Source organism: Mesoplodon densirostris, chromosome 7 (assembly GCF_025265405.1).
Source record: "Mesoplodon densirostris isolate mMesDen1 chromosome 7, mMesDen1 primary haplotype, whole genome shotgun sequence".
Classification (NCBI taxonomy): Eukaryota; Metazoa; Chordata; class Mammalia; order Artiodactyla; family Ziphiidae; genus Mesoplodon; species Mesoplodon densirostris.
This window is the reverse complement of record NC_082667.1, coordinates 88,087,712-88,113,122: the sequence shown is the minus strand read 5'-3', so window position 1 is coordinate 88,113,122 and position 25,411 is coordinate 88,087,712. Positions and strand designations below refer to the sequence as shown.

The following is a 25,411-nucleotide window of genomic DNA, read 5'->3' as shown; positions in this document are numbered from 1 at the left end:
GCGCTGCAACGGAGGGTGAGCGGAGGGTGAGCGGAGGCTGGGGGAGCTCAAACTTGCGAGAGCTGGAGGAGGCGTCGGGCAGGCGGCTGTCGCCCGAGCGCTGCGCCTGCGGGGGGAGGGGAGTCGGCTGCTGGGAGGGAGGGAGGGCGAGCGAGAGGGCGGAGGGAGGGGGAGGAGGAAGAGGAGGGAACCAGGGACGGAGGGCGCGTTGGGATCGCGGCGCGCGGCGTCAGACGGAGCCTGGGCTCCCAGCGGCGAGGTGAGGCGGAGCTACGCTCCTTGCTGAACGCGAACCGAGCTCGGCGGCAGCGGGGAAGACGCGCCGGAGCCCAGACCGCGACCGAGAGCGGGAGCGAGGCGGCAGCGGCGGCGGAGGGGGAGCCCGCAAGCTGCCGGGCGGGGAGCCCAAGCCGCGCTGTCGCCGCGCAGGGAAGACTTGGCCAACACACTCACACACACACGTTCACACACCCAGCCCGAGCTGGCGCTCGCGGCTAATCGTCAACAAGGCGCTGGGGCTCCTGCCCGAGCGCGGGCGGCAGCAGCGGCGACGCGAGAGCTGCTGAGCCCGGCCGAGCCCGGCCCAGCCGCCGGAGCCCAGAGGATCGCGCGGGGCTGTCGCCACCTGCCCGGAAGCTTTGAGCCCGCCCCGCCCTGCCCCGCCCCGCCCCCACCCGGCCCAGAGCCCACCCCTCGGCGGGGCTGACCCCGAGGGCAGCCGGCTGGCAGCAGACGGCGAGGGAGGCGAGCGGGCGCGGCGCCGCGAGCGGGTTGCGGGCAGCGGGGCACGGCAAACTTTGCAGTTCGCCGCGCTTCCCCGGCCCGGCCCCTTCTCCCATCGCCAACGTCGCTACCCCACTTTCCTCCAACCCCGCACACCTCTCCCCACCCACCCCACCTCCCGTCGCTCCTCCTCGCCGCCTCGACTCTACTCCGGGGAAAACTTCAAAGCGCCGGATCGCAGGCTCCCTGCTTACTCCCCGGCTGGGGATTTCAGGTCAGTGCCCGGAACACCTTTCCCCGCGGAGGCCGCGCGGGCTGGCGGGCGGGCGTGCGTGCGGCGGGCTGCAGTCGGCCCCCTCCCTCGGGGCCCAGACTAGCGGCGGGTGGCTCCTCTGACTCTCTCGCGTACCCCTCGAAGCTTGTGCCTCGCGCTTCACTTTGGCTGCTTTGCTCGCTTTCGTTTTTATTTCCTAGCTGTAAATTATTAAAAATGCAGCCAACCTAAGCGGCCCGGCGTGGGCTTCGGAGAGGGAGGGGCGCGGCGGGGGCGGGCTGCCGCCCCCCTGGGGGCTGGGAGGAGAGCAGGGTGTTCGCGGAGTGGAAGTTTGCAGGCAGTGTGTGCCTGTGTGCGCGGGAGCGCGGTCGTCGCTGAGTGCCGCGAGTCGGGCGTGGGGGGCGGGGGGTGGGTGAGCTGGGCTGGAAGTTGGGAAGCTCGGCTCGGCGTTAGCTCGCTAGCAGGAAGGGGAGGGCGGCGGGTTCCCGTCTGCTTTCTTTTTCGACTCGGGAAAGAACTGTAAAAAACCCCAGCCGCCGCTGCCTCGTCTCGCCTCTCCGGGGGCAGCTCGTTCTTGCTCGTGGAACGACGGCGTGTGCGTGCGCGAGGGTGTGTGTGGCGGGCGCCCCGGGCCGAGCCGAGCTCGACCTGCCGCCGCTGCCGCGCGACTCGGGAGGGGAGTCCCGGGTTTTTGTTTTTTTGGCTTTTTTTGGCTTGCTCCAAAGCGTGAATCACGTGGATTAAAAAATATATATACTAGGAAATGGAGCCGAGCGAGGGGTTCCGACTCTGCCCGCCCGCCAGCCAGCCAGTCAGGTCAGACGCTTTGTTTTGTAAATGTTCTTTTAAAATTTTAATCTGCCACTCTGGTCCACCCCCACCTTCCCCGCGACGTCGTGGGGTTGGTTTTAAGTTGTGAGACCCCAGGGGTGGGGGTAGATCGTGCGGGGGCGGGGGCGGCGGCGGGCGGGGGTGCGAGACCGGGGGGGCGAGACCTGGTTCCTCCTCTGGGTAGCGTGGAGTCTGGTGGAAAGCCCTGTAGGGCGTGTGCGAGTCTGCGGCCGGAGGAAGTTGGTCCCACTCGGAGGGCGTGCGGCGCAGAGGCTGAGGGCGAAGAGGAACTTGCGCACCCGGGCGCGATCCTCGGCCGAGGCGGGGAGGGCGAGGCGCCGCTGCGCCTTGGGGCCCGCGCTCGGAGCAGGCGGGCGGCTGCGCTGCAGAGCCTCCGCCAACTAGGGGGCTCGGGGTGGCGGCGACGTGCTCCTGCTGTTTACCAAGCAAGCCCCGGGGCGCCGTGTGCGGAGTAGGGCAGCTCGAGGCACGCGTGGTCCCGGCGGGCTTCCCGCCGCCTGCACTCTTGAGTGGGCACGTCCCCGGGTCCCTGAGACGGCTGAGCCTGGCCGCGTGTAGGCCGAAGCCGGGGCGAGGCTTAATTTGCAGTTAATGAATCTTTTCCAGAAAGTCCGCGATCTCCAGCTAGAGGCTGTGAGTGCCCGCGCGCGAGGGCGCGCGCCGCCGGCGTCTAAAGGGTTGGGGGGTTGCGGGGATGGAAGAGCGAAGGAGGGGGGAGGGTTATGTGTATTTAAAAACAAACCTTAAAAAAAGAAACCAGCGCGCTTCAAATAGGTATTCGTACAGCCTCTTGTGTCTAGAGTAGACAGCTCAGGGTTTTAGCTTTTTGTTTGTTTGTTTGTTTCTTTTTTGAGAGAAGGCCAGAGGAGGGGTAGTGGTATTTGCTTCTAGGGGTAGTCTCTGGAGAAAAATCCTTAAAATGACTTGGAAATAAAAACGAGGAGGAAATGGCCCACCCCAGAAGGTGGTGGGTGGTGAACGCAGACAGACTTGGGTATTTGTAGCCATGTGACACTTGCTGTGGCACTGGAAACGGACACCGCGGGCCGAAATCAATCCTTACGAGGTGTTGGATTCGGTTTGGCCAACAGAATTGCTTGTGTGGAAGGCATTTTAATTGTCGGCCTCCGATACTCCTGTACGTGGACACTTGGAAAATACATTTGCTTCTCGACCCTTCCCACTCCACCCCTGACCTGTTATCTGGTCTGGGCTTTGCAGTGTCGGTTCCCGTGTTTATTTTGGGCATGATTTCACCGCGAGGAGGAAGCGGGGAGATGGCGGTGATTAATATGCCGTCTAGGTTTAATCCGAGGCTGGCCTTTAGTGTGCGGGTTTACGCCGCCACTCACCGGGATTGCCTGGGGTAGTGGGTGGGGGGGCGGGGTTCGGGCGCCAGGCGCTCCGCGGGCAGGTCGGGGTTGGGGCTCGGATGGCCCCAGCGCTGTCCTTTGAGGTGCTGTCACCAGTAGGTGACTGAGAGTTAATTAGGAAGTGTTCTCCGGATCAATGGGCCGCACAGCTCATTAGCGATTCTCTCCAGCCCTTTGCAGGGCCGGCCGGGCCTGTGCCTCCCACACAGGCCGGGGCCCCGCGGCCCGGGCTGCGGAGAGCGCCTCTGGGAAGTGGGGAGGGATGGGCAGCGAGGGGCGACCGGGAGGTGCGTGTAACTTGGCCGGGCGGCGCGTTGCGTGCGGCGCCTCGAGGCCCCCGCAGCCCGCTCCTTCTTCCTGCTCTCGGTCGCCTCGACTGTGTCTTTAACTCGCTCCCGCTCGCGTAGCTGCCTGGCTGCTCGTCCCCGCCTCCCTCGCCTATCTCTTGTTCCCTAAGCACGACGCCTGTGCTCCCCGCCCAGTTTGGGATTAGACAAGATAAAAATCGGCGCGCAGAGCTGTGACTGTGCCCCGGCAGCCGGGCTGGCGGGAGCGCTGTGGGCCGGGGCCGGGCCGGACCCGCTGTGCGCTCGGGGCAGCCCGAGCCCGTAGAGTCCCACCCCGACCCTGCAGGCGCGGTCACGCTCCAGCGTTCTGTCCGCCGGGAACCGTGCGGGCAGGGGGACCTGGGTAAGGTCTCCGCGCTCTCGCGGGTGTTGTTGGTGTGCCTGTGATAGATGGGTCTAGACAGGCATGCAGGCTCCCTCCCGGCTGAAGGACGGGAAGTGGGGGGCGGGCCGCGGAGGCGGCGGCAGACTCCCGTGAGCGAGCGAGCCATCGGGCCCAGCGACCAGGGTGGAGGGAAGGCTGCGAGGGTTTCTCTTAACCCTTTAAAGAAGATAGGGAGAGTGGGGGTGGGGAGTGTAGTAGAAATTCCTGGAGGCAAAGTAGCCCCCTGGGGAGAGGAGGCGGGAGTCTGGGCTTTAGGGTTTTCCTTTCTCTTCTGTGTATGCAATCTCACATCCTGGTACATTGGGCTCGATTCTTCGACGAACCAAACGCAGCTGCTAGGTGATCTAATTTGACCCGATACTTCTCAATGGGGAAGGTGTGAACACACACAGTGGGCGCCCTCACTTAAGGAAGTGAGTTGGGGAGATGCAGAGGTTTGACCTTACCGTTCCCAGCGGCCCAGTATGTGAAGGTCTGCTCAGAGCTTTAGTCAGTGGGGCCTCTGACCGAGAGTGTTGCCTACCAAAGACCCAAGCCTGAAATGCCTGTCCAGTGCGTACAGGTATGCGTCGGAGAGAGCAAAGGGGTCCTTGAGTTGTCTATGTAAATAAAAACACTTTTAACCATGAACTTGTGGAGAGTTCAAATAAGATATGTTCAGGGAGGCAGCCTCCAAACAGGAGTTGGACAGCGATGTGTACAAGATCGATCATTTGTATACACATCCATGGGGTCAACATTGAATGGGTCTAAAAATTTAATACAACTCTGCAGGCATTGGTCTCGTTCTTTCCCTGAGGTAGACCCCTGAGGTAGGTGGGTTACCCTATAGAGAAATGAATCATTAGTCACACTCCTCTCTCCTTCCCCCTCCTCTTCCTTTTAGGGTTTGTAGTCTTAGGGGATCCTCTAGGTACATTAAACTGCAAACCCATATTGGTCTGGGAACGAGCCCCATTATAGGCAAAGCAAGAATGTAAGTCGTGGGGAGGTGTACGTGTTAGACAGGAATGCACAGATTAAGATGTGCGCCTGAATGACATGTGCTGAGACAGATCAAGACACGTGGGCTCTGGTGCCCACATGGAACAAGAGATAGAGAAGAGAGAAAGAACTGGCCGCGAGGAATGTAAACATGGGTATGCAAATACTGAGACCTAGAGCGAGATTCTAGGAGAAAATCCCAGACTTTGTTGAGCTGGAAACTGGAGCAGAATTTCTGTAAGTTCGTTCGAGAGACAAAAGCCCATTTAAAGGTGTGAAGAGGGTCACTTGGAAACACAAAAATCATTCACATGCATACATCCATGCTTAGATACACAGGCTGAACGACAAAAACTCCTCAGTGCCTGATGAAGATTTTCCTGCCCGGTGAGACAGAGCAGGGCACGGAAGTGTGGGCCACACAACCACATGCGCACACTCATTCACTGGGAAATACTGTGTCTTCGGCTAGAGGGAAACTGAGGGCGACGGTGCCTAGCTAAGGGTGGATGGCCCTTGGTTACTAAGATTGCTTCTGGTTATAGTTTCTTCCCATCTAGAGTGGGGAAGAGAGTACGTCTTGAGCAGGTAGGAGGATTTCTGAAAGATTTTTGAGTTCTGGACCCTGAGAGGATGGATGGTGGAGGAAAAAGAGGAGTAGCTTTGCATCCTGGGTCGGAAGCAAGGGATGTTGCGCTCCTCTAAGCCCTGTTTGCTAAGGTGGCGCAGGGCCTAGTGAACTGAGAGAGACTGAACCGAAAGAAGTGCGAAGCTCGGCCTCTGGGCGGAATCAAGGGGAGGTACGCTTACTTTCCCTTTTTTTTTTCCCCCTTGAGGAGAGCGTGCAGGGACGGCCAGCATAGGGAGGATTAGCAGGCGCCTCTGTGACCCCAGACGCGCGCGTAAACTCTGCTTGGGTTTGGTTTGCTTGTGGCGTCGGTTTGCCGCGGTCCTTCTTTGTCTGAGCCCAGCCGGGAATTCCAGCTTTTATTGGGAAGACCGCACTCGGGTGGAGCCCTTGCTGGGTTGGGCACGACAGCCGGGGCTGGGCAGGAGGCTCGCCGGCCTCCGAGCCGCCCGAACCCCAGGACGGTCCTCGGGAGTGCCCAGCGGCCCCCGGCAATGCCACCTCACGGGTCCACTTGGGCCGCCGTACCGCCCCTCTCCCCGTTGGCCCCACTGCTCCCCCGCCAGCCCGAGGCCGAAAGGAGCTCTGAAGGCCCTTTGTTAAGCTCCAGGGTCACACCCGTGCCCTGGGGGCCGCGCAGGGGCGGGAGGACCTTCTCCTGGCTGGAGGCCTCCAGCCCTCGGCTCACAGGGGCCTCGGCCTGGAGGGGCCTCGCCCAGTCAGGGGAGGGGAGGCTGCCGGCAGGATTCCGTTTGTTTGCAAGGCTGGCTGCGCTGCCGGGGCCTAGATGGTGGCGCTGGCTTGAGAAGCAGCCGGGGCAGGAGTGGAAGGTCTTCTCAGGCCACCCCCGTGGCAGCCAAGCCGCCTGTGCCCCGAGCACTTGGCCGGGGACGTCTCCCAACCTCCAGCCCGGCCCGTCGGCTTTCGCTGGTTGCCCCCCATGTGTTCCTCCGGAAGGGATAGCTGACTTTCTGTTGGATGGGAATTAACCAACGAGCTCCCCCGCCCCCGCAACGTTTCTGTAGCAGGCCCCCTTTCCCAGCGCAGGCTCATTTCCGCCGGCCCCTAGTCGAGGGTGTTGGAATTGGGGGGGGGCGTCCCCGCACTTTGTTATTTCTTAGAACCATGTCTCCCCGGCCAGCCATCGCCCCTCAGCACCCATGGGCTCCGGCGCCCCGTGATTAGACTAGCGGGAAGTCCGCTAGGAGAAGATCCTGACAGCATTAAATAGAATTTGATCTAAAAGACAGTTTCCAGTATAATCTCGTTATGCATCACAGACTCCCGGTGTTATTTTGTGGAAGGCGGACAATGATCAATTTACATTGACCCGGGGCTGGGCGAGCTTTTAGATGGTAATTGCCATATTGATTTGCATGCAAAAAGGAGACCTGCTAAAATTAAAGACCGGAAGCTAAATGAAACTAAATTTATTGTCTAGGTGCAAACCAGAGGAACTGCTGGGGGGAAGAGGGTGAGTGAGGTCAGGGTGCCAGGGGCAGAGCAGGTGAGAGGCCCAAGAGCTCCGGGAGGTCACAGATTTGGGGGCGATCTTTGCCCTGGTGATTTCAAAACGTGAGGAGGGGGCTTGTTTAGGGTATGGGGACCCAGCAGGGAAAAGTTATAAACAGGCACTATTGCATTGAAGGCACTGGGATCTTTTAATGCTAATAGTAACTGCGAGGGGGGAAGAGAGGTTTATAGGGTTATAGGGGTCTTCCTGCACCATTTCCGGCACCCCCCATTTCTATTGTTCTACCCGAGCGCTCATAACCGTGCCAAGGGCACCCAAATTCTTGCATCTGAAGAGTTAAATTTTTTTTTTAAAGACAGGCCTTAAACTTTCCCCGCCCCCTCCCCCCCCCACCCCCGCGTCTGGTCTTTCGAAGAGAGCGCGAGTAGGGGGCGGTTCTGCATGCCGCTGCGGGCAGGCCTGGACCTTTGGAGGCTGCGGGAGTTCCTCCCCGGACGCAGCAGCAGCCCCAGACTCGGCCGGACGCTGATCGCTTTGGGAAGCGGCTCGTTCCAGGTGGCCCAAGTGGCGGGGGCGGGGGAGGGTCTGGCGGGGCCAGGGACTCACGGTGCCCGGGGGCGGGGGTCACCTCCCTGGAGGTTGGAAGGGCCTGCACGGAGGGTGTGGAGGAGGGAAGGCGGGGGCTGGAAATCCTGTCCCAATCGGCGTTGATCGCCAAGGCCGGAAAGTTTAAAAAAGAGAGAAAGCCACTGGCTGCGAGCCAGGGGCTGCCGGGCCGCCGGGGCGTGTTTGGCTGACTAGAGGGGTGAGGACCCGGCTCCGCCATCGCCTCGGTCCCTCCCGCTGCGGAGGCCCTGGCCTGCCCCAGGCGCTCCTGGAGCCATTTCACGCATCCGGAGCCTCGGCCACTGGAGGAGCCACCCGCCCGGGGCCGGGAAGCCGCAGGGGCGGCTGAGTGTCCGGCGCTCCTGCCCGTTCCCCTTCCCACCGAGCTGAGCTGGAGACGGCCCTCGGTCGTGGAGCCTGTGGCGTCTGTGGCCTCGGGTGCGGATGGTTCCCGGAGCTTCTGAAAGGCCGGGGCAGAGCAGGAAATTGAGGATGGGGTGGGGAGGGCATGTTGAGCGCTGACCCTGCGCTGCTGGGATGAGAAGTTGGGGAGAGGAGAGAGAACCCCAACCTCCGGCTTGTCTCGGGACTTGGCTTTTTGTGGGGACCCCCAGGATTCCAGGAGGGTCCAGCATCTTGCAAGCCGCTTCCCCCTCAGTTGCCTCCCCAGCCCACTTTGGTCCCTGGGCTTTTCATTAAAGTCCTAGGAAAGGTAGATGTAGGCAGTCTTTCCAAAGGGCTTTTGCTCTGTCTAGATAATTTGATTGATGGCTTTATGTGGCAAAACTAGTGTGGCAAGCCTTCTTGTAGTTCCAGGTGTCAGCACTTTTTCCAGAGACCTAAGAGTAGCACCCACCTCCCACTGCCTGTTCTGGGCTCCTGGAGGAGGGGAAAGTGGAGCCTTGTTGGGAATCCCTGGCCTCACAGCATGGTGTTCCAGTGTAGGGAGATGGGTAGGATGTTGGCAGAAATTTCGAAAGACTTCACATGGACCAAGAGATTTCTGGGTGTAGGAGAAACTAGGATGCGGGCTCCTTGTGGACCGAATTTCATAGGTGTTAAGTGCTATCCTTTTACTCTGTATTGGAGTACAAGGGCTAAGGAAGCCTTCCGAACTTCTTGGGGATTCTGGATGGCACAATTTGACCGATAATTGGCTCCTCTCCGCAACTCCAGGACTGAGTTTGACCGTGGCCCATTTTTACTAGCTGTGTGACCTTGGGGACAGGTTATTTATGGCCTCTGAGCCTCAGTAAGTTTCTTATTTGTAAGACTGGGTATAATTTTCCACCTTTAGGATCAGAGAATACTTGGCACATAGTAGGCCCGGAGGATTAGTAATTGCTTTGAATGACTGGTCAGATTCCTATAGGTTGCTTCTCCGTTCCCTGCTGCCCCTGAGATGCCCGCCGCCCTCCCCCCGCAAGACCTGCGTAGGCCAGTGTCTGGGGACCAACCTGCAGGTTAAGCTCCCCTCCAAGGGTATTCCTGAGGCTATTCCTCCAGGTCTGCCTCCGTGGGTTCCTCCTTCTTTCCCTTTGTTACAGTTCTTTGCATTCTGGGCTTTAAAGGAATCCATATGAAAAGGCTGGGGTTTTTTTTTCTCCCCCTAAGTGGGATCATTTATATGGTTAGGAATTGATTCCAGAACCGGTATCTAGGTGCTCTTTGGCAAGTCCTCCCGCCATTCTTTCGGGGGGAGGGAACAGCAGCGGCTGGAGGGGAGAGACCTGGTGGTAAGAGGTGAAAGGGTCTGGCCCGCTGCAGAGGCCAGAGGTGCTGTGGTTTGTCTGATAGGGATTAAGTCCGGATGTTATGAGGTCTCAGTGTGGTTTTCAATAAAAGTCTGTCAGGGATTGCTTCTTTTCTATCGATATGTATTTTTAAAAATTTACTAGCATGAGAAGAAAACCAGACCTGTATGGATCCAGGCCGGTAGTAAGCTACTGTGATCAGGTTTCCTACTAGACTCCCAGAGGGGAAGTCAGCGCTTGATTGAAGCTACACTTGGTTCTTGACTCTCTGGGGATGCCTGCTCTGAAACAGGAGCCCTCCCTTTCTCTCCTCCCCCCCCACCCCCCTTTTCCCTTCTTCCCCTAAAAGCCTTTGTGCTGAAAGAGCTTCAGTAGGCATGAGTCCCTGGTACCTCTCTAAAGAATGCCTTCCAGTCTTTGCTGACATTGTTTTGTGAACAGTGGGTTTTACCAGGCCAGCAGTTTTCCCTCGATCTTAGCTCACTATTTTAGAGGTTCGAGTATGCCCAGGATGCGCCCAACTGCAGTGCTTTCCAGTGTGTGTAGCCAGGGCCTTGCCTGTAATCTGAAGACACCTTAACCTTTGCCCTAGGTGCCCCCCCGCGGGTGGGGGTGGTGAAGGTGGGGAGAGCAAGGACAGGGGATCTTGTTGAGGGTCTGTTTGTTTTCTCCAGCCACAGAGGCAGAGGGGTGGAGTGGGGCGAGGCCGAGAGTACGTTCCAGCCTTGGGTCTGATTTAAAACTTGGTTTAATTGGAGAAACTCTTAGGCATTTAACAGTTCTGTACAAATGCAAACTTGACATAGCTCTAGGCCTACGTCAATTAGGAAAGAATAAATGAAGTACAGAGATGTCCAAACTATGTAATTCCTAGAGTTGTCTGCCCTCCCATAAACACATGACAAGTGCCAAGGCATTTCCAGTCAAAACACCCATGGAACCAGCAGCCTCCATCCTTTGTATTTATTATTTTATTAACAGCATTTTACAGAGCATTTAACAAGCACAGCCTGCCTGCTTTCCACCACGGCTCTCAGCAGACTGAGGGGTGGAAAACAGATGGGGGTGGCGAGGAGTGGTCTCTAGAAGAGACTTCTAAGCTGGAGAAATCTCTTCAGATGGGCAAGGAAAAGGAACATTTGGGGTTCCTTTCTCCTGGCCCCAAAGAGAAGACAAAAGTAATGCTTAGGAGGAAGAAATCCCCTCTCCCTTCTCCGGAGGAAAGTTGTGCAGATGTGGTCTGTCTAGTCTCCACTTGGATTCCAGAAGGTGTGAAGCAGGGTCTGCTTTCCCAATACTCTGCCCATCAGTTATTGGTGCTTTTCAAAGAATAAGTATTTGTCTGCTATCATTATTCTATATCCTGGTGGAAAGTTTATAAGGAAAACTAATGCCTTTCTTAAGTCATAAAATGAGCCTTGTATGATTATTTAATTAAAATCTATTTAAGGACCGATTAGGCATGTAATTTGCGCTAATAATGACGATGATGGAAATGTTCGACTTAACCAAAAATCATAAAAGGAGACATTTTGATCAGTGGGGCGACCAGGAAGGATTCAGGGAGTTGGGCGGTTTTTCCGAAACACGAGGCTTTGGGCTGCAGAAAGTGCCGAGCTGCCTAGCCTCTGGGACCACGGTAGAGAGGACTGCAGGACCCCAGGCTTGGCCGGGGCAGGCCGACCCACGCTTTGCTGAGCAGAGAAACCGACCCTGGGAGTCTGAACAACCTTTATTCCCAGCTGAGGAAATGGGGGAGGGGGCCTGAGAGGCGGAAACTCTGGGAGAGAGCTGATGAACCCCACAGAACTCTGCGCGAAATGGCTGTGTTCTCTTGCTTTAACAATCAGCAGCAACACACGCATTGCTGCCTAGGCTAGCCTTGGCTGGAGCCTGGAAGGGTGTGTGGGGGGTCTCTTGTTCTGGAGAAACCTGCCAGCTGCTGGGCTTGGTGCGAAGGCAGACACAACGCTGCTGTTGGTTTGATCTCTAACTGGATTGTTAGTCTGGCTTTAACTGTGTGGTAAGGGGGGAATGTGAAGGCTGTTTAGAGCGAGTGCAAATAATGTGACAGCTGTTGGTGCAGGAGCAGCGCTGTGCCTCCTCGGCGCTCACACAATGCGCGCACTGTGCAGGCCCACGGAGAGCTGCAGAGGTGGCCGCCCCTTGCTGGCCCGGGAGCCCTCGGATGCGCTGCGAGAGAGCCCTCCGGCGGCGGCACCCGCACCCCCGCACCCCGCGACACGCATCTTTCTGGCTCCTGGGATCGTGGTGGACGTGCGCGCTGGTTGGTGTGTTGTGGATTAGGGAACTTGTTAGGCAGAGGTGGCAGGAGAAGGCCTGCGGGGTCACGAGTGTCAACTGTCTGGAGGGGTTTGGCCGGGATCTGTTGACCTGGGGCCTCAGTGGCTTGTGGCCGGGTTGTTAAGATTTGGGAAAGTAACTTTCCACCCTAAAGCAAGCCTGTTGGAAAGAATGTATTAACTGAAGGCTTTCTGGAAATTGCAGAGGCTCTGAAGGCCGTTGTTCTTCCTCTGAAATGGCCCTGTTATTCAGACAAGTTCAAGAGACAGGCGGCCGCTGTGTTCTCTGCCCTCGGCCCCGTTTCCTGGATTGGAAACACAAGTGTGTAGGTTCAGGACCCGAAGGGGGGTGAATGGGGGTGGGGAGGGGTGCAAGTCGGCTTTCGATCACCCGCCTCCCTTTGCCTTCCCGCTTCTTAAGAGCGCGCTTGCCTTTCAGCTGCAGGACCAGCGGTGCTGTCTTGAGCTCTGCCCACAGCGCCACCCACTGTGTGACTTAATCAACGAGATGCCCGCAGCCCGGCCTTCTCTGAGTTCCTGGTCCTCTGCCAGGCACTGCGGGGAGGCGCCAGGGTGGGAGGGAGAACAGTTGGTGGGTGGCAGCAATACCCCGCTGGGCCGGTCCAAGCTGGCGGGCTCAGGATGGTCCTCAGGATGGTCCAGAAGCTGGGCCTGCCCCTGGGCTGTCCTGGGGCAAGCTGGGTGTCAGCACCACTCCCCCCAACCTCAAGGTTGAAGGCTTCCGCAGCCTTGGCCCCCGGGCTTTGGAGGATCATTTAGAGCTGACTTAATTCTATATCCTGCCCTTCTGTGTGACTTCGGCCCCTGAGTGTACAGCTTGCAGGATATCTGCAAATTACGGGTCCACCTCCGCTCCCCCCTGCCCCCACATCTACTCTCTGAGTTATAATGTGGACTTCTACATCTAGTTGGGTTCCCTAGTGGGGAGCTGGGAGATGCTTCTGGAATGATACATGAACTTCGGTGCCAGTTCTAGAAATGGGTCTCTTTTTAGGACGTGTGCCATTTTCTGTAGGAATGTTGCTTGCAAAACGAGTTTCGCCTTGGAGGAAAGGCGGAAAGATAAACAAGCCTGCAACGCCAAAGCGCTGGCAGTCTTTCCCTCCTTCCAGCTCTCTTAAAGCAGCCGGGCTGCATTTCCAGGATAAGACTCGTGCTTGTGAAGAGGGACTCTGGTTGGCTTTTTTTTCCCCCGAAGCAAATGCAAATTAGAGAAAAATAATTTTCTTTCAAGGATATACAACGTAGGAGTCACTTGTTATCGTGCTCCGAGGCAGGCCTCATTTGCGCGTCTGCCAGCTCGCTCACATCTGCTGGGCGCTGTTTGGGGCATTTTAACCTTGGTGGTGTCGTGTCTGGTCCCACGGGTCAAGGAGGAGTAATTAAACTCTGAACAGCTAGAAAAATTCACGGGCCCCCACGTCTACCGCAGTTTTCCCACAGCTTTGTTTGGGGTGTTTCGGGTTCCAAGATGAACAGACGTGGGGTTCCTATTGTTCCTCGTAAAGAAAGTGGGAGCCCCTGTCCTCCTCTGACCCTCATCCCCAGCCTTCCCAGGACTCCCAGGCTGCACACAATCAGCAGGGAAGCCGGGTGCAGATCACAGGACCCTGTGTTTTATGCATCTTTTATTCGTAAAAAGTTCCTTTGTGCTTCCTGTGTGTACTAATCATAGCTTTCTGGTCTAGCTTGTTCCTTGTGGGGGGAGGAGTTTGCAGTGAGTTCACTTTATTTCTTCAAAGCCCCGATGGAGGCTGCAGTGCAGTGACACCCCCTCTAGAGTCGTGGTCTATGGGTCGTTTATTCTGGATCTGCCTCCAGGTTGTGTAGACTCCAAGTGGGAACCCGGCCTGTAGGGACCAGACCCGAGGGGGTGTGGAGGGTGGGCGGGCGGGGAGGAGAGGAGTCAGGTTGGTTAATTGCTTTCAACCTCGGTTTCCTGTCCTGGGCTGCTGCCTCCTGTTGAGGGACGCCAGCTTCCAAGTGGGGCCCCCTCTTGCATACACGCGTGCTTGTGTGTGGCACAACCGTGAAAGAAAGTGAAAGGAACAAAAAGCCGAGGCCTGGCGTCGGGAGGGGGGGTTGGCGGGCGGAAGGGGAAGTGTCTGAGGTTGGTCCAAGAGCTGACGGGGGGCCACGGCTCTGTTTTTGGGAAAGGGGGTGTGTGGCGGGCAGCCCCGGTTTGGCAGCGGCTCTCCCGGTTGATCCTTGCTGGTGCCCCCCTCCCCAAGCCCCCGAGCCCCCTTTTACAGCTGGCTACACCTGGCTTGCATCTTTGAACCGGGGAAGGTGGGGGAGGCTTCCACGGAGAGAACACTCCAGACTGGCCGAAGGGAGCGCAGGACGATGGGCCGGAGCGGTCTCCAGTCAGTGCCCACTCCCCTGGGGCGCGCCGCCGCACATCCTGGGTTCTCCGTGCGCCCACCCAAAGTTGCTTTTTGTCAGAGATTCAGCGGCAGGCGCCTGGGAAGGGGGAGCCCAGAGGAGCGCGCGGGCGGGGTGAGCTGGGGTCGGGGGCTGGCCGAGAGAGCCGGGGGTCCTGGAAGGTCGGGCGAGGGGTGCGTGTGGGGGGGCGGCCCCGCGCGGGGACCTGGCGTAGGAGGGGCGCGGAGCCTGCGGCAGCGCGGGTGTGTGTGGTGGGAGAGAAAATCCCTTTGCTGCCGACCGATCCGACCGATCCGTGCTCGGGGCTGAGGCGGGGGAGGGGGCGCCCCTCCCCCACTGGCCGCCGCCGCTGCCGCTGCGGGCCAAGTTCACTCCCGACTGACCCGAGTGGCTCGCGGCGCTATCCTGGCGCCCTGGGAGGAGGCAGGGAAGGTTCTGGTTGCTCAAAAGGTCAGGGCCAGCCGCGTGAGTTTCCCGTCCCCCACCCCGTCACACCCGCACTCCTGCTCCGCAGCTCTGTTACTAATGCAAAACTTGGGTCGTGAGTAGGGACGCCTCTGGAGGCGGCGACAGCCATGACTTGGAGTGTGCCAAGAGACAGCGCCTGGGCACGCTGGATCACTCCTTCCACCCCTCACTCCCCCCCAGCACCCATGCCCGGCTGCAGGACCCGTCGGGCGACCTCCTTCAGCCACACCCCAGGAAGCCTGCGACCCTCGCCCCGACCTGGGGGCATCCTTGGGGTTCCCTTCTCCCCACTGCTACACATACTGGGGAAAACATCCCAGGAGGACTTGCCCCAACGCTGCACACCCTGGACCGCTTTTTCTCATCTCCCACCTCCTCGCGGCCCCCAGTGCTAAAATAGGAACTTCTTCTTCCCTCCCTTCCTTGACACCAGTAGAGAAGTGTCTGTGTGTGACTCAGTCTGCGCTTGGAGCAGTCCCAGGAAGGGCTCCCGCGCCATGAGCTTTGGGCTTCCATGAAAGCCACACACTCTGCAGAAGGTCACCCCTCCCTGGCTCCCTCTGTGTCCCTGCCTCAGCCTTCCCTCTGCCGCAAGGAAACTATGTAGCCATTCTGGGGTTTGTTTGTTACGTAGACTGTTTAGTGGAGTCAGATGCTGTTGAATGGGTTAGATGTGGCCTGCACCAGTTATTGCCAGGCAGAACTCAAGTCCATAGTGCAGTTTAATCCTCTGGAAAACACGGTGCCAAATATTTACAGATGAGGGGGCCAGAGTTGAAGAGGTCCGGCCACCTGCCCAGAGACACGCCGTGGATGAGAGTGGGAGCTGGGAGGCTGTGGTGACTGCGCGCGCGCGTCCTCCACAGAGAACCAGCCATGCCGGTGCAGCGAGAGACACCCCTTCCCCGAAGAGGTCCCCAGCCTACGGAGGACCGTGGCACATGGCATGCTGGCTGGGAGCCCTGCCGTCTGCCGGCCTTCTGAGCCGGAAGCTCCCCAAAACCCATCCAGGTCTTCTTGGTCACTAACTGGATAAGTGCCTGATGCGGCATGGGGTGCCTAGAGAGTGAGGCCCTAGGAAGGGGCACCGTTCGTATTGGAGTGGAGTTGGGATGGTTTGGTGGCACTGCTTCCCATTCCGTCGCTGTCACTTGACAAGCGTGCTGTGCAGACTTGAACCAATCCATCAGCGCCTCAAGGGCGGAGGCAGTGGAAAGCGGCCCGGTGCCAGGAGGAGCTGGGGTGGAGAGAAAGGAGAGGTGGCAGGAGTGGCCTGGTGCTGCCTTCCTCCCTGCGCTCACGCCAGCCTCTCACGGCCACTGCTCCTTCCTTTGCAGCCTGTTTGTTGCCTGCCAAGGGAAGTCGCCTTTAAAGAAAAAAAAACAAAACAAACGTTCTCTCCTTCTCCTCATTCCATAATGGTGTCTTCATGGCAGGAATCGGCAGAACGGTGGTGGGTGCAGCTGGGGACCCGTGTGCCCCCTCGTGTCTTTTCACAGAGGGCCAAAGTGCCCTCGCTCAGGGATGCCGAGGTTGGGGGGACAGCTCCTAATCTTGGTCCCTCTGACCTCTTTCTGCCAATCAGGCTCTTCTCCCCAGCGTCCAGGCCAAGCTCGGATGCTAATCATAACTCTTGGCTCCCGGACCAGATGACTGCCCAAGTCTGTCGAGGGAGACTCAAGCTCTCCTGTGCTTGCCCCTAGGGCCAGACCGAAAGCCGGAGACCACGCGGCAAGTCTGCGTTTTGCAAGCCGGGTCTCTCCCAGAACTGGGTGTTCAGCGGGCAGCCACCACAATTCCTGGTCTGTTCTTCAGAAACCAGACGCTCTTCCGTCTCCCCGGCTGACCCCTTCTCTTGGCCACCTTCCCTCTTCATCCCTGTCCCACATCCTTGCCCCCTTCTCTCCACTGCTGGAAAAAAGGGTTAAAACCCAGAGCCAGGGTATAGCTTAGCAGCTCCCACTGGAAACAGGTTGGTGCTTGTAAAGTGCTTTTCATGACTGGCTTCACACATCTTGGCACTTCCAGAAGCATCACCCACCTGTGGAAGAAAAGGGGGGGGTCGTTGAGAAATAAGGGCAGATGAGCCTCTTATATACAGCAGCAAAGCGCCTGCTCTGTCTGTCATCTAAATCACGTCATTTGCACCCTGCAGCATGACCCACAGCCAAGGGTCAGGGAAGTCACTTTTGAAGAACTTTTCCTTGGAGGTTAAAAAAAAAAAGAAGAAAGTAAGAAAGACCCCCAACTATTTCAATAGCCGCTTCTAGAAGAGGAATGGGGTGAGCGTGGCGGTGTCTCTGACCCTATCTCTGTGTCCCTTGCGCCCACGATCCCCTTAGTTAGTTTAGTTCTGCATCCCAGAGAGATGGGGGGTGGGCCCGTTCTTCAGTGATGGTGGGGTGTACGCAGTATGGCCTTTGCCCAGGATGAGGGTGTTCCTGCCCAGGATTTGGGCTGTCACTCTGGAGAAGGGCCTCACGCCAGGCAGGGCCCCCGGCTCCTTGGCCCTTTCCGCTCAGGTCCATCTTTGGCCCGGAACCTGAAGAGTTAAACGTCTTTAGCTCGTTGCAATGAAATTATGGCTGGCAGTGGCGCCGCTGTTTGTTCAACAGACCTCCACTTTTAAACAGTTCACAAAAAGTTCATGGGGCAGCTAAAGTTTATAAGTGTGTGTGTTGGGGGGGGGTGTAGTCAGCAGGATCCAGTACTGAGCCTTGCCCCTCCTCCTCTTGTTTTTTCACGGCCAGCCCCCCGCCCCGCCCCGCCTCCACTCCCGTGACACCGGACCACGCTCGGGGCCTCAACCCTCCATCTGACCCTGTGCACGTAAGAACACTTCATCCTGACACTGGGTGTTATTTATCTGTGCGGCGTTAATATTGAAAACCCCACCAGTCAAGACCTGGAAGGGCGGGGAGAGGCTTTGAAAGCACCCCATGGTCCCAGGTGTCTCTAAAGTGCATTCCCCTCTCATGCTAAGTCCAGGCCGTCCTTTCTAAAGAAAAGCCCTTTCAAGGGAAGGGGGCTGCTGGCCCTTTTTGAGGGGAGGGGAGAGGGTTCCGTAGGATGATTGTGGCAGGGGCCTTTCTGTTTCCTCAGTCAGGTGCTCAGAGGTCCTTGTCCCAAGGTGACAACTGAAGGAGACATGTAAGAGGCAGCTTGTGTAAGTTTTGAAGACTGGAGCACCAGAAGAAGATTGGGGCTTCGAGGGCACACACGCTTCGTCCCTCATCCTTTTCTTAAGGGTTTGATGGAGTGACCCTTTGGCTTCTGGTATAATGTCCAAATTTCATCATGACACCCAGCCAGGGGGTGGCATGGTGTGGTCCTCCCGCTGCAGCCACGGCCAGGACACTTGCACCGAGGAATGTTGTTCCTCCACCTTTTAGATGAGGCTTCCCTGGACATCTTCCTTTTGGTCTTCCTTTTGTAGAAGGGGCTGCAGGGGTTAGGGAGGGGACACTTTGTTGAACGTGCCTTCTGGTCGGCCCTGCACTAGTGGTGGCCTGCCCCCAACTTGATTTGTATGTTCGAAACATGGAAGAACAGCCCGTGAGCCCCCAACAGAACCTTCCTTGATGCCCAAGTCCATCTGAGTCCACCTTTTCGGGGCACTGTGGCCAGCCACTGGAAATGCCCCAGTCTGTCTAAAGAAAGGGACGCTTCCTAAAGAAATAGCTTCTCTAGAATCCCACCAGGCCGGACACAACTGGGAGATCCCTGCCTCTCCTCCAGCTTCATTGTTGAGCTCTAACTACGCGCCGTGTGTCTGCGGCGTGGGGCTCTTGATGAACAGATGGTGTTCTCTTCTGTATAGGGGCCGATGGGGGATGCTGGTGGACAAAAGCCTGTGTTAGGACAAAGAAATGCAGAGGGATAGCCTGGCTGGCTTTGGGATTCAGGTCTCCCAGGTGCTCCCCGACCCCACCCCTAGTCACTCTCGGAAAAAGAGTCCCCAGTCCTTGGTGGCTCCCACCCAACAGACCTGGCAGTCAGCTCCGTGTGCTGAAGTGTAAAAGCAAGCATTTGCGTATTTTTTCCTGCTAACAAAGGAAATGTGTCGACTTGGGGAACATTTGGGCTTTCGGGAGCTGTGTGGGTGGGTGTGTGAGGGAGGAGAAAGAAAAGTTGCCCCCATGAGCTGCACACCAGTGATTTCACACTCAGGTTTGGGTCCTGTGTAAAGAGCCCGTGGCTGGGGGGGGGCCCTCCCCCGCCACCCTGCCCCGGACAAGGGAGTCTGTGAGCAGGGGAATTGCCTAGAGCCATCGGTCCCAGGCATTAAAGGCTCCCCTACTTATTAACCCAGCATTTAACAGCAGGATATGGAGCTGAAGCGCAGTCAAAAGAAACGGCTCAACCTCCAAAGAGCAATTAAAATCCCGCATGAGGATAAATCACGCACCGTGATAATCCTGTGAATAAAATGCAGCTTGTCCTGACCCTTCACTCATGCAGCAAACTAGAATGTGGTGTGGGTGGGGCTGGTGGGCCGGGAAGTTAAGGAGGGGGCGGGGCTCTCCCCTGTGCCTCAGCAGCCTCCCCCCTCCTCCCGCTAGATGGAAAACGGGTGGCTTCTGCTTGCTCCCCGTGGGCCGGAATCTTGCAGCCCCAGCCCCAGCACCAGCACCAGCCCGGCAGCCTGGGCTGCTACGATTTCTGCACTCGCTCCTGATTGCTGGTCCCCAGCGAGCAGGCGTCATTGAATTACTCAGCCGCCTCCCTCTGCAGCTCCCAGGCCAAACCACCCAGGTTTGGGGCTTAATCTAATCTAGGGCTCGGGTGGGGTGGCTCGCCAGCCCACTGACTCTTTTTACCCCTCCATCTGTAAGTCACACGCACCGCAGCCGTGGAAGTGAGTCGTAGTTTGGGCCGCCACACCGGACTGTTGTGCCTTTTATCCCACACCCCACCCCTGTCCCCAATCCTTTCAGCCACAAGAAGAGTCAATGTGGGGCTCCCTGGAATCTAGCACCGTCCACTTTCGATCCAAGTGTGTTCTCCAAAAGGCTGGGAAAGGGGAAGGGAGAAGGGAGAAGGGCAGGTTAAGGGTGTCATGTGCTGTACCTTGAATGGTGTGGCCTGTGGCTCTTGAACTCTCTGCATCCCCAGCGCCTCCTGCCAGGGAAGTTCCACCTCCCTCCTTGAACCTCTGGCTCAGGTGTGTTCCTTTGCTTCTGGCCATCTGTAGAACGTGGAGCAGGGTCTGCCTTCCCAAGTGCATTCTGTATGAAGTGCCTAGAAGGAGGGTTTCTCTTGTTCCCTCTTTGGCTCCTTTTTTATTCCACCTCCTGGGCTTCTTTTTGTTTTAAACAGACTAGATGCTTGAAGAAAAGCTGCCATCCAAGAAGACGACATGCTTTCAGCACCCGCCCCCCCCACCGTATGGGAATGTTCACAGCTGGATGAACAGTGAGAGGGTCCGCATGTGTGGGATCAGCGACGACAGGTAAATGCGCGTGTCCGGCTGAGGCCTGGGGAGAGCGTGGGTCCTTCCTCAGGGCTCCTGAGCAGAGCCCCCCCTTCATGTCCTCACAGCCAGAGTGGGCCCTAAGGGGGTAGGGGGGAGATCTCCTGCCTAGCTGGTGGCCCTTGATTTACAGTTTTAACAGGCAACCTGGCTCAGCGAAGCATTGCCGCCCTTTAAGAGGTTAGCACCTAAAGCGGCCTTTCAGTGCACTTTCATCCTTAATTTATTATTTCATATTTACGAAGGAGAATTAATCCCAGTCTATATGCTGCTTTAACTCTAAATGTCAGGATTGTGGGCCCAGGTGGATCGGCCTTCGATGTGCTTTTAAAACAAATAGTTTGCTCAGTAATAAATGGGACGATAGCCACCCTTCACACCATTGAAGCCCAGGGTTTCTCTGCGTCCTCCGCCACCTGTTAAGCGAGGCCACTGGCTCCTGGTTTCAGTCACCCGGCAGCTCTGTTATGCTTCCTCATCAGTAATTTTGGAGTGCGGGGTAGAGGCAGCTAAGCAGTAGATAATTGAAGCTGCTCTTCCGGGTAATGATGAAACTTCTCTCTGCCGCTTGTCAGTGATTTTATCCTGGGGATTTGGAAGTTGGCACCAAGCACTTTCTTTATCGATGCTCTCTGATAACAAGTTCCAGGGGCAGCCGCAAGCAGCCTGGCACAGATGTGCGGCTTCCCCTGGAGCAGCTGACATTTGTATGATATTAGTGTGTTATCCCCCATCATTTTGATAGAGGCAGTCAAATATGGCTTCATTATCACCATGGAAACCAGTTTCATAGGACATGGTACCTAACTTTGTTTGGGGAAAAGTTTTGAAAGCCTGTCCTCACGAGTAACACAGAAGTGATTGATGTAGCCAGCTCGCAGACTCCAGCCTTGAGGTCCCCACTTTGGCTTTGGACATTGTATTACTTCATTCCTGTCCTCAGGTAGAGCTTATAAGGGTCTGCTAGGACAGCAGAGCCCGGACTGTCCTGCCCGGCCTCTCTGGAGGAAAAATTGTGAGGGTGACGTGGTTGTGCAGAATTTCTGCCTTACCCACCTCGAGGACGTAGCATCTGTGATTTCACATCCCTGTTGCCCTGCCTTTCCTTTGTTTTTCCCAGTCCCGTTGAATCACCATTCGGGGACAACTTTCAATATGGGCCATTGGGGAGGATTTTTTTTCTTTTAAGGGCTGTTGGAAAAACGGAGTTATTAGAAACTGGTCTCTTCTGGGGCAATCTATGAAAGATGGATTAAGTGAGGAATGCTTTCATGAAGTTGGTGTGTCCTTCTAAATAGGAAAATTCCTGTAAACGAAGGTGACACTTCAAAGGCCGTACTGGAACTAAGGGAAGAAAACCCCTGGAATCACAACGTGGTAAGAGATTAATGGCTTCTGTTGATGTGCTGAGTATCAGTGATCTGTAATCAATCGTGCATTCATTTGCATACCATTAAAGGGCCTTTTGGGGGCGGGGCGGGGTGTTTCAGGGCAGGGCTGAGTAGAAAGCCTAGGCCGCAGGACGAAGCCTCACCCAATTTCTTCCTGGCTCGCTTTCTTGGCTGTGCTCGCCATTTACGTCCTCGTCCCCTGGTGACTGGTGGGATACGTGCCGCCTTTTCTTCGATAAGCTACGTGCCACATCAGTGCTCCCAGCTGGATAAATGTGTAGCCTCCAAGTAGACCCTTAGGGTTTACCTTCCCAGTAAAATATGAAACAGAGCTGTCTTCAGATACCAGGGAGAGGAAGTCAAAAGACACAACTACAGTTTGACCCGCGGCCTCTTCATTGATTTAGAAATGAGACAGCTCAAGTCCTTCGTTCCTTACTGTCCCCCTGAAGGTTGGGTTTTGTTATGTTAAAGAATGCCTCCCCGCTCCATCCGGGAAAAACGCAGTGCACATCGCCCCGCCCTAACCTGACTGGGGCCTGGGGAGGGTGAGTCCGAGTTCTGTACCCCACGAGGGTGGTTCTGAGAGCAGTGGAGTTGGTATCACCTCAGTTGCAGCAAAGAATTTCTGCTGAGAAGGGGGATCTTCCAGAGTTAATAGATGACTGCATTAATGCAGGGGCCTCAAGTCTAAAGGGACCAACGTTTTCCGTGCTTTGAGGACACTAGTTGGACAAAGGTGAGGCGGCAGGCAGAGGAGGGTTCTGGATAAGCGGGGAGGGGGCCAAAGACCTTGTGAATCCTTCAGTTTTTAGCCGTTTCGGCTCAGATGTTGAGGCTGATGTCCTATTGAGCTAGTCCGCGGTTTCTCTTTGGGATGGGCTGCTTTGAAGGCATGTCCGCGGTAACACCCATATTCTTCTTCTGCGAAGGTGGACGCGACCACGGCCCATCGGATCGATGGCCTGGCAGCGCTGAGCATGGACCGCACGCACCGGCCTGATCCGGGAAGGGCTGCGTGTCCCCGGAAACATCGTCTATTCTAGCTCGTGTGGACTGGGCTCAGAGAAAGGGCGGGAGGCTGCCACAACCATAGGTGGTCTGGGGTTTTCTTCCGAAAGAAACCCAGAGATGCAGTTCAAACCGAATACACCCGAGACGGTGGAGGCCTCCGCTGTCTCCGGAAAACCCCCAAATGGCTTCAGTGCTATATACAAAACGCCACCCGGAATACAAAAAAGTGCTGTCCCCACGGCAGAAACACTGGGCTTGGACAGACCTGCCAGCGACAAACAGAGCCCGCTCAACATCAATGGTGCTAGTTACCTGCGGCTGCCCTGGGTCAATCCCTACATGGAGGGGGCCACGCCAGCCATCTACCCTTTCCTCGACTCGCCAAAGAAGTATTCCCTGAACAGGTACAAGGCCTTGCTACCTCAGCAGTCCTACGGCGTGGCCCAGCCGCTGTATTCTCCGGTCTGTACCAATGGGGAGCGATTTCTCTACCTGCCGCCACCTCACCACATCAGTCCCCACATCCCATCATCCCTGGCCTCGCCCATGAGACTCTCGACGCCTTCGGCCTCACCCGCCATCTCGCCTCTGGTCCACTGCGCAGACAAAAGCCTGCCCTGGAAGATGGGCGTCAGTCCTGGGAACCCGGTCGATTCCCACTCGTATCCCCACATCCAGAACAGTAAGCAGCCTAGGGTGCCCTCTGCCAAGGCGGTCACCAGCGGCCTGCCGGGGGACACGGCTCTCCTGTTGCCCCCCTCGCCTCGGCCTTCACCCCGCGTCCACCTTCCCTCCCAGCCCGCTGCGGACACCTACTCCGCGTTCCATAAGCACTGTGCCAGGATCTCCACCGCGCCCTCGGTCACCCTGTCGAAGCCATACATGACGGTCAGCAGCGAGTTCCCCGCGGCCAGGCTCTGCAGCAGCAAGTATCCAAAGGCTCCAGAAGGAGCCGAAAGCACCCAGCCAGCTCCCGGGCACACCCGGAAAACAGCAGGTGAAGACAGAAAAGATGGCAGCTCACCTCCTGTCTTGGAGAAGCAGACTGTTACCAAAGGCGTCACCGATAAGCCACTAGACTTGTCCTCTAAAGTGGTGGATGTAGATGCTTCCAAAGCTGACCACATGAAAAAGGTGGCTCCCACCGTCCTGGTTCACAGCAGAGCTGGAAGCGGCCTAGTGCTCTCCGGAAGTGAGATTCCGAAAGAAACTCTGTCTCCTCCAGGAAATGGCTGTGCTATCTATAGATCTGAGATCATTAGCACGGCTCCCTCGTCCTGGGTGGTGCCCGGGCCAAGTCCTAACGAAGAGAACAATGGCAAAGGCCTGCCGCTGAAAAACAAGGCCTTGGACTGGGCCATCCCGCAGCAGCGCAGTTCTTCGTGTCCCCTCATGGGCGCCGCCGACGCCGTGGTCACTAACGTTTCGGGGTCGGTGTCGAGCGCCGGCCGCCCAGCCTCTGCGTCGCCGGCCCCAAATGCCACCGCCGAGGGCAGCGAGACCAGCAGGAGCTCCGTGGATACCACGCCATCCGTCATCCAGCACGTGGGCCAGCCCCCGGCCACACCTGCCAAGCACAGCGGCGGCACCGGCAGCAAGGGCGCCAAAGCCAGCAACCCAGAGCCGAGCTTCAAAGCGAATGAGAATGGCCTCCTGCCGAGCTCAGTATTTCTCTCACCAAACGAGGCGTTCAGGTCCCCACCAATCCCCTACCCCAGGAGTTACCTGCCTTACCCAGCGCCCGAGGGCATTGCCATAAGTCCCCTCTCCTTACACGGCAAAGGCCCTGTCTACCCTCATCCGGTGTTGCCCAATGGCAGTCTCTTTCCTGGGCACCTCGCCCCAAAGCCGGGACTGCCCTACGGGCTACCCACGGGCGGGCCGGAGTTTGTGACCTACCAGGACGCGCTGGGGTTGGGCATGGTGCATCCCATGTTGATACCTCACACGCCCATCGAGATCACTAAAGAGGAGAAACCGGAGAGGAGGTACCGGTCCCACGAGAGGACCCGCTACGAGGACCCAGGCCTCTGGAACCGGTTTTCTGAGATGCTGGAAGCCGGCAGCACCAAGTTACATCCAGAAGTCCCCGCGGACAAGAACCTAAAGCCCAGCCCCAGCTGAAATCAAGGGAAGACCGTCGTCAAGAGTGACAAGCTTGTCTATGTAGACCTCCTCCGGGAAGAGCCAGATGCGAAAACCGACGCTAACATGTCCAAACCCGGCTTCACAGCTGAGAGTGTCGGCCAGAGTGCCAAGCCCACCAAACCCCCGCCTGACCCGGCTCTACAGCCACACCGGGATTTCATTGCCCTGAGAGAGGAGTTGGGGCGCATCAGTGACTTCCACGAAGCCTATACTTTCAAAGAGGCTCCGGGCCAGCCAGTCTCCGGCTTAAGCAAGGAGAATGTTCCAGCGGTAACCAACAAGGAGAACCTGGCGATGCCGGTCTCGACTCCATTCCTGGAGCCGACCCTGGGGAGCGACAGCTCTGCGGTCACTTTCGGGAAAACCCAAGAGGATCCCAAACCATTTTGCATGGGCAGTGCCCCACCGAGTGTGGACGTCACCCCCACCTACACCAAAGACGGAGCTGATGAGGCAGGATCAACCGATGGCAAAGTTCTGAACCCGAAGCCATCTAAGCTGGCAAAGAGAATCGCAAACTCCGCTGGTTACGTGGGTGACCGGTTCAAGCGTGTCGCTACCGGACTGTACGCAGACTCCTCGGCCGGGAGCAGCGGGCATTGCAGGTGAGCCCCCCAACCCGAATTTCAGGAGCCTGACCAGTTGTCAGGTTTTTTTTTTTTTTTTTTTTTTTTTTTTTTTTTTTTTTTTTCTTTTTGCGGTATGTGGGCCTCTCACTGTTGTGGCCTCTCCCGTTGCGGAGCACAGGCTCCGGATGCGCAGGCCCAGCGGCCATGGCTCACGGGCCCAGCCGCTCCGCGGCATATGG

The 25,411-nt window shown here is 57.3% G+C and overlaps 2 protein-coding genes across 2 annotated transcripts in view; one reads left to right on the top strand and one right to left on the bottom strand.

The window, feature by feature from the left end:
- The first annotated feature begins 644 nt into the window (after nt 1-644).
- The window catches only part of LOC132493262 (BCL-6 corepressor-like), a 43,104-nt gene continuing 18,337 nt past the window's right edge, over nt 645-25,411 (top strand). Inside the window, 6 exon segments of the mRNA XM_060103611.1 lie at nt 645-997; nt 19,897-20,029; nt 21,349-21,427; nt 22,374-22,430; nt 22,432-25,183; nt 25,186-25,208. Of these exon segments, the coding sequence (XP_059959594.1) occupies nt 19,902-20,029; nt 21,349-21,427; nt 22,374-22,430; nt 22,432-25,183; nt 25,186-25,208 (3,039 nt within the window). The 5' untranslated portion in view covers nt 645-997; nt 19,897-19,901.
- Nucleotides 1,208-4,060, bottom strand: LOC132494221 (nascent polypeptide-associated complex subunit alpha, muscle-specific form-like). The gene is made up of 5 exons (XM_060105229.1): nt 3,428-4,060; nt 3,202-3,325; nt 2,913-3,148; nt 1,879-2,425; nt 1,208-1,665 (listed from the first exon to the last, which is right to left on the bottom strand). Exons 1-5 carry the CDS (start codon nt 4,058-4,060, stop codon nt 1,208-1,210), a joined length of 1,998 nt encoding a protein of 665 aa, XP_059961212.1.

What these genes read in the sequence shown, in the direction of transcription:
- LOC132494221 (XM_060105229.1), bottom strand. Translation starts at nt 4,060, where the DNA reads ATGGCTCGCTCGCTCACGGGAGTCTGCCGCCGCCTCCGCGGCCCGCCC. An exon ending in CAAACCGAATCCAACACCTC is followed by an intron (nt 2,426 to 2,912) that starts GTAAGGATTGAT and finishes CTGCAAATTAAG; the next exon opens with CCTCGCCCCGGCTTCGGCCT. An exon ending in CCCACGACGTCGCGGGGAAG is followed by an intron (nt 1,666 to 1,878) that starts GTGGGGGTGGAC and finishes TCCCCTCCCGAG; the next exon opens with TCGCGCGGCAGCGGCGGCAG.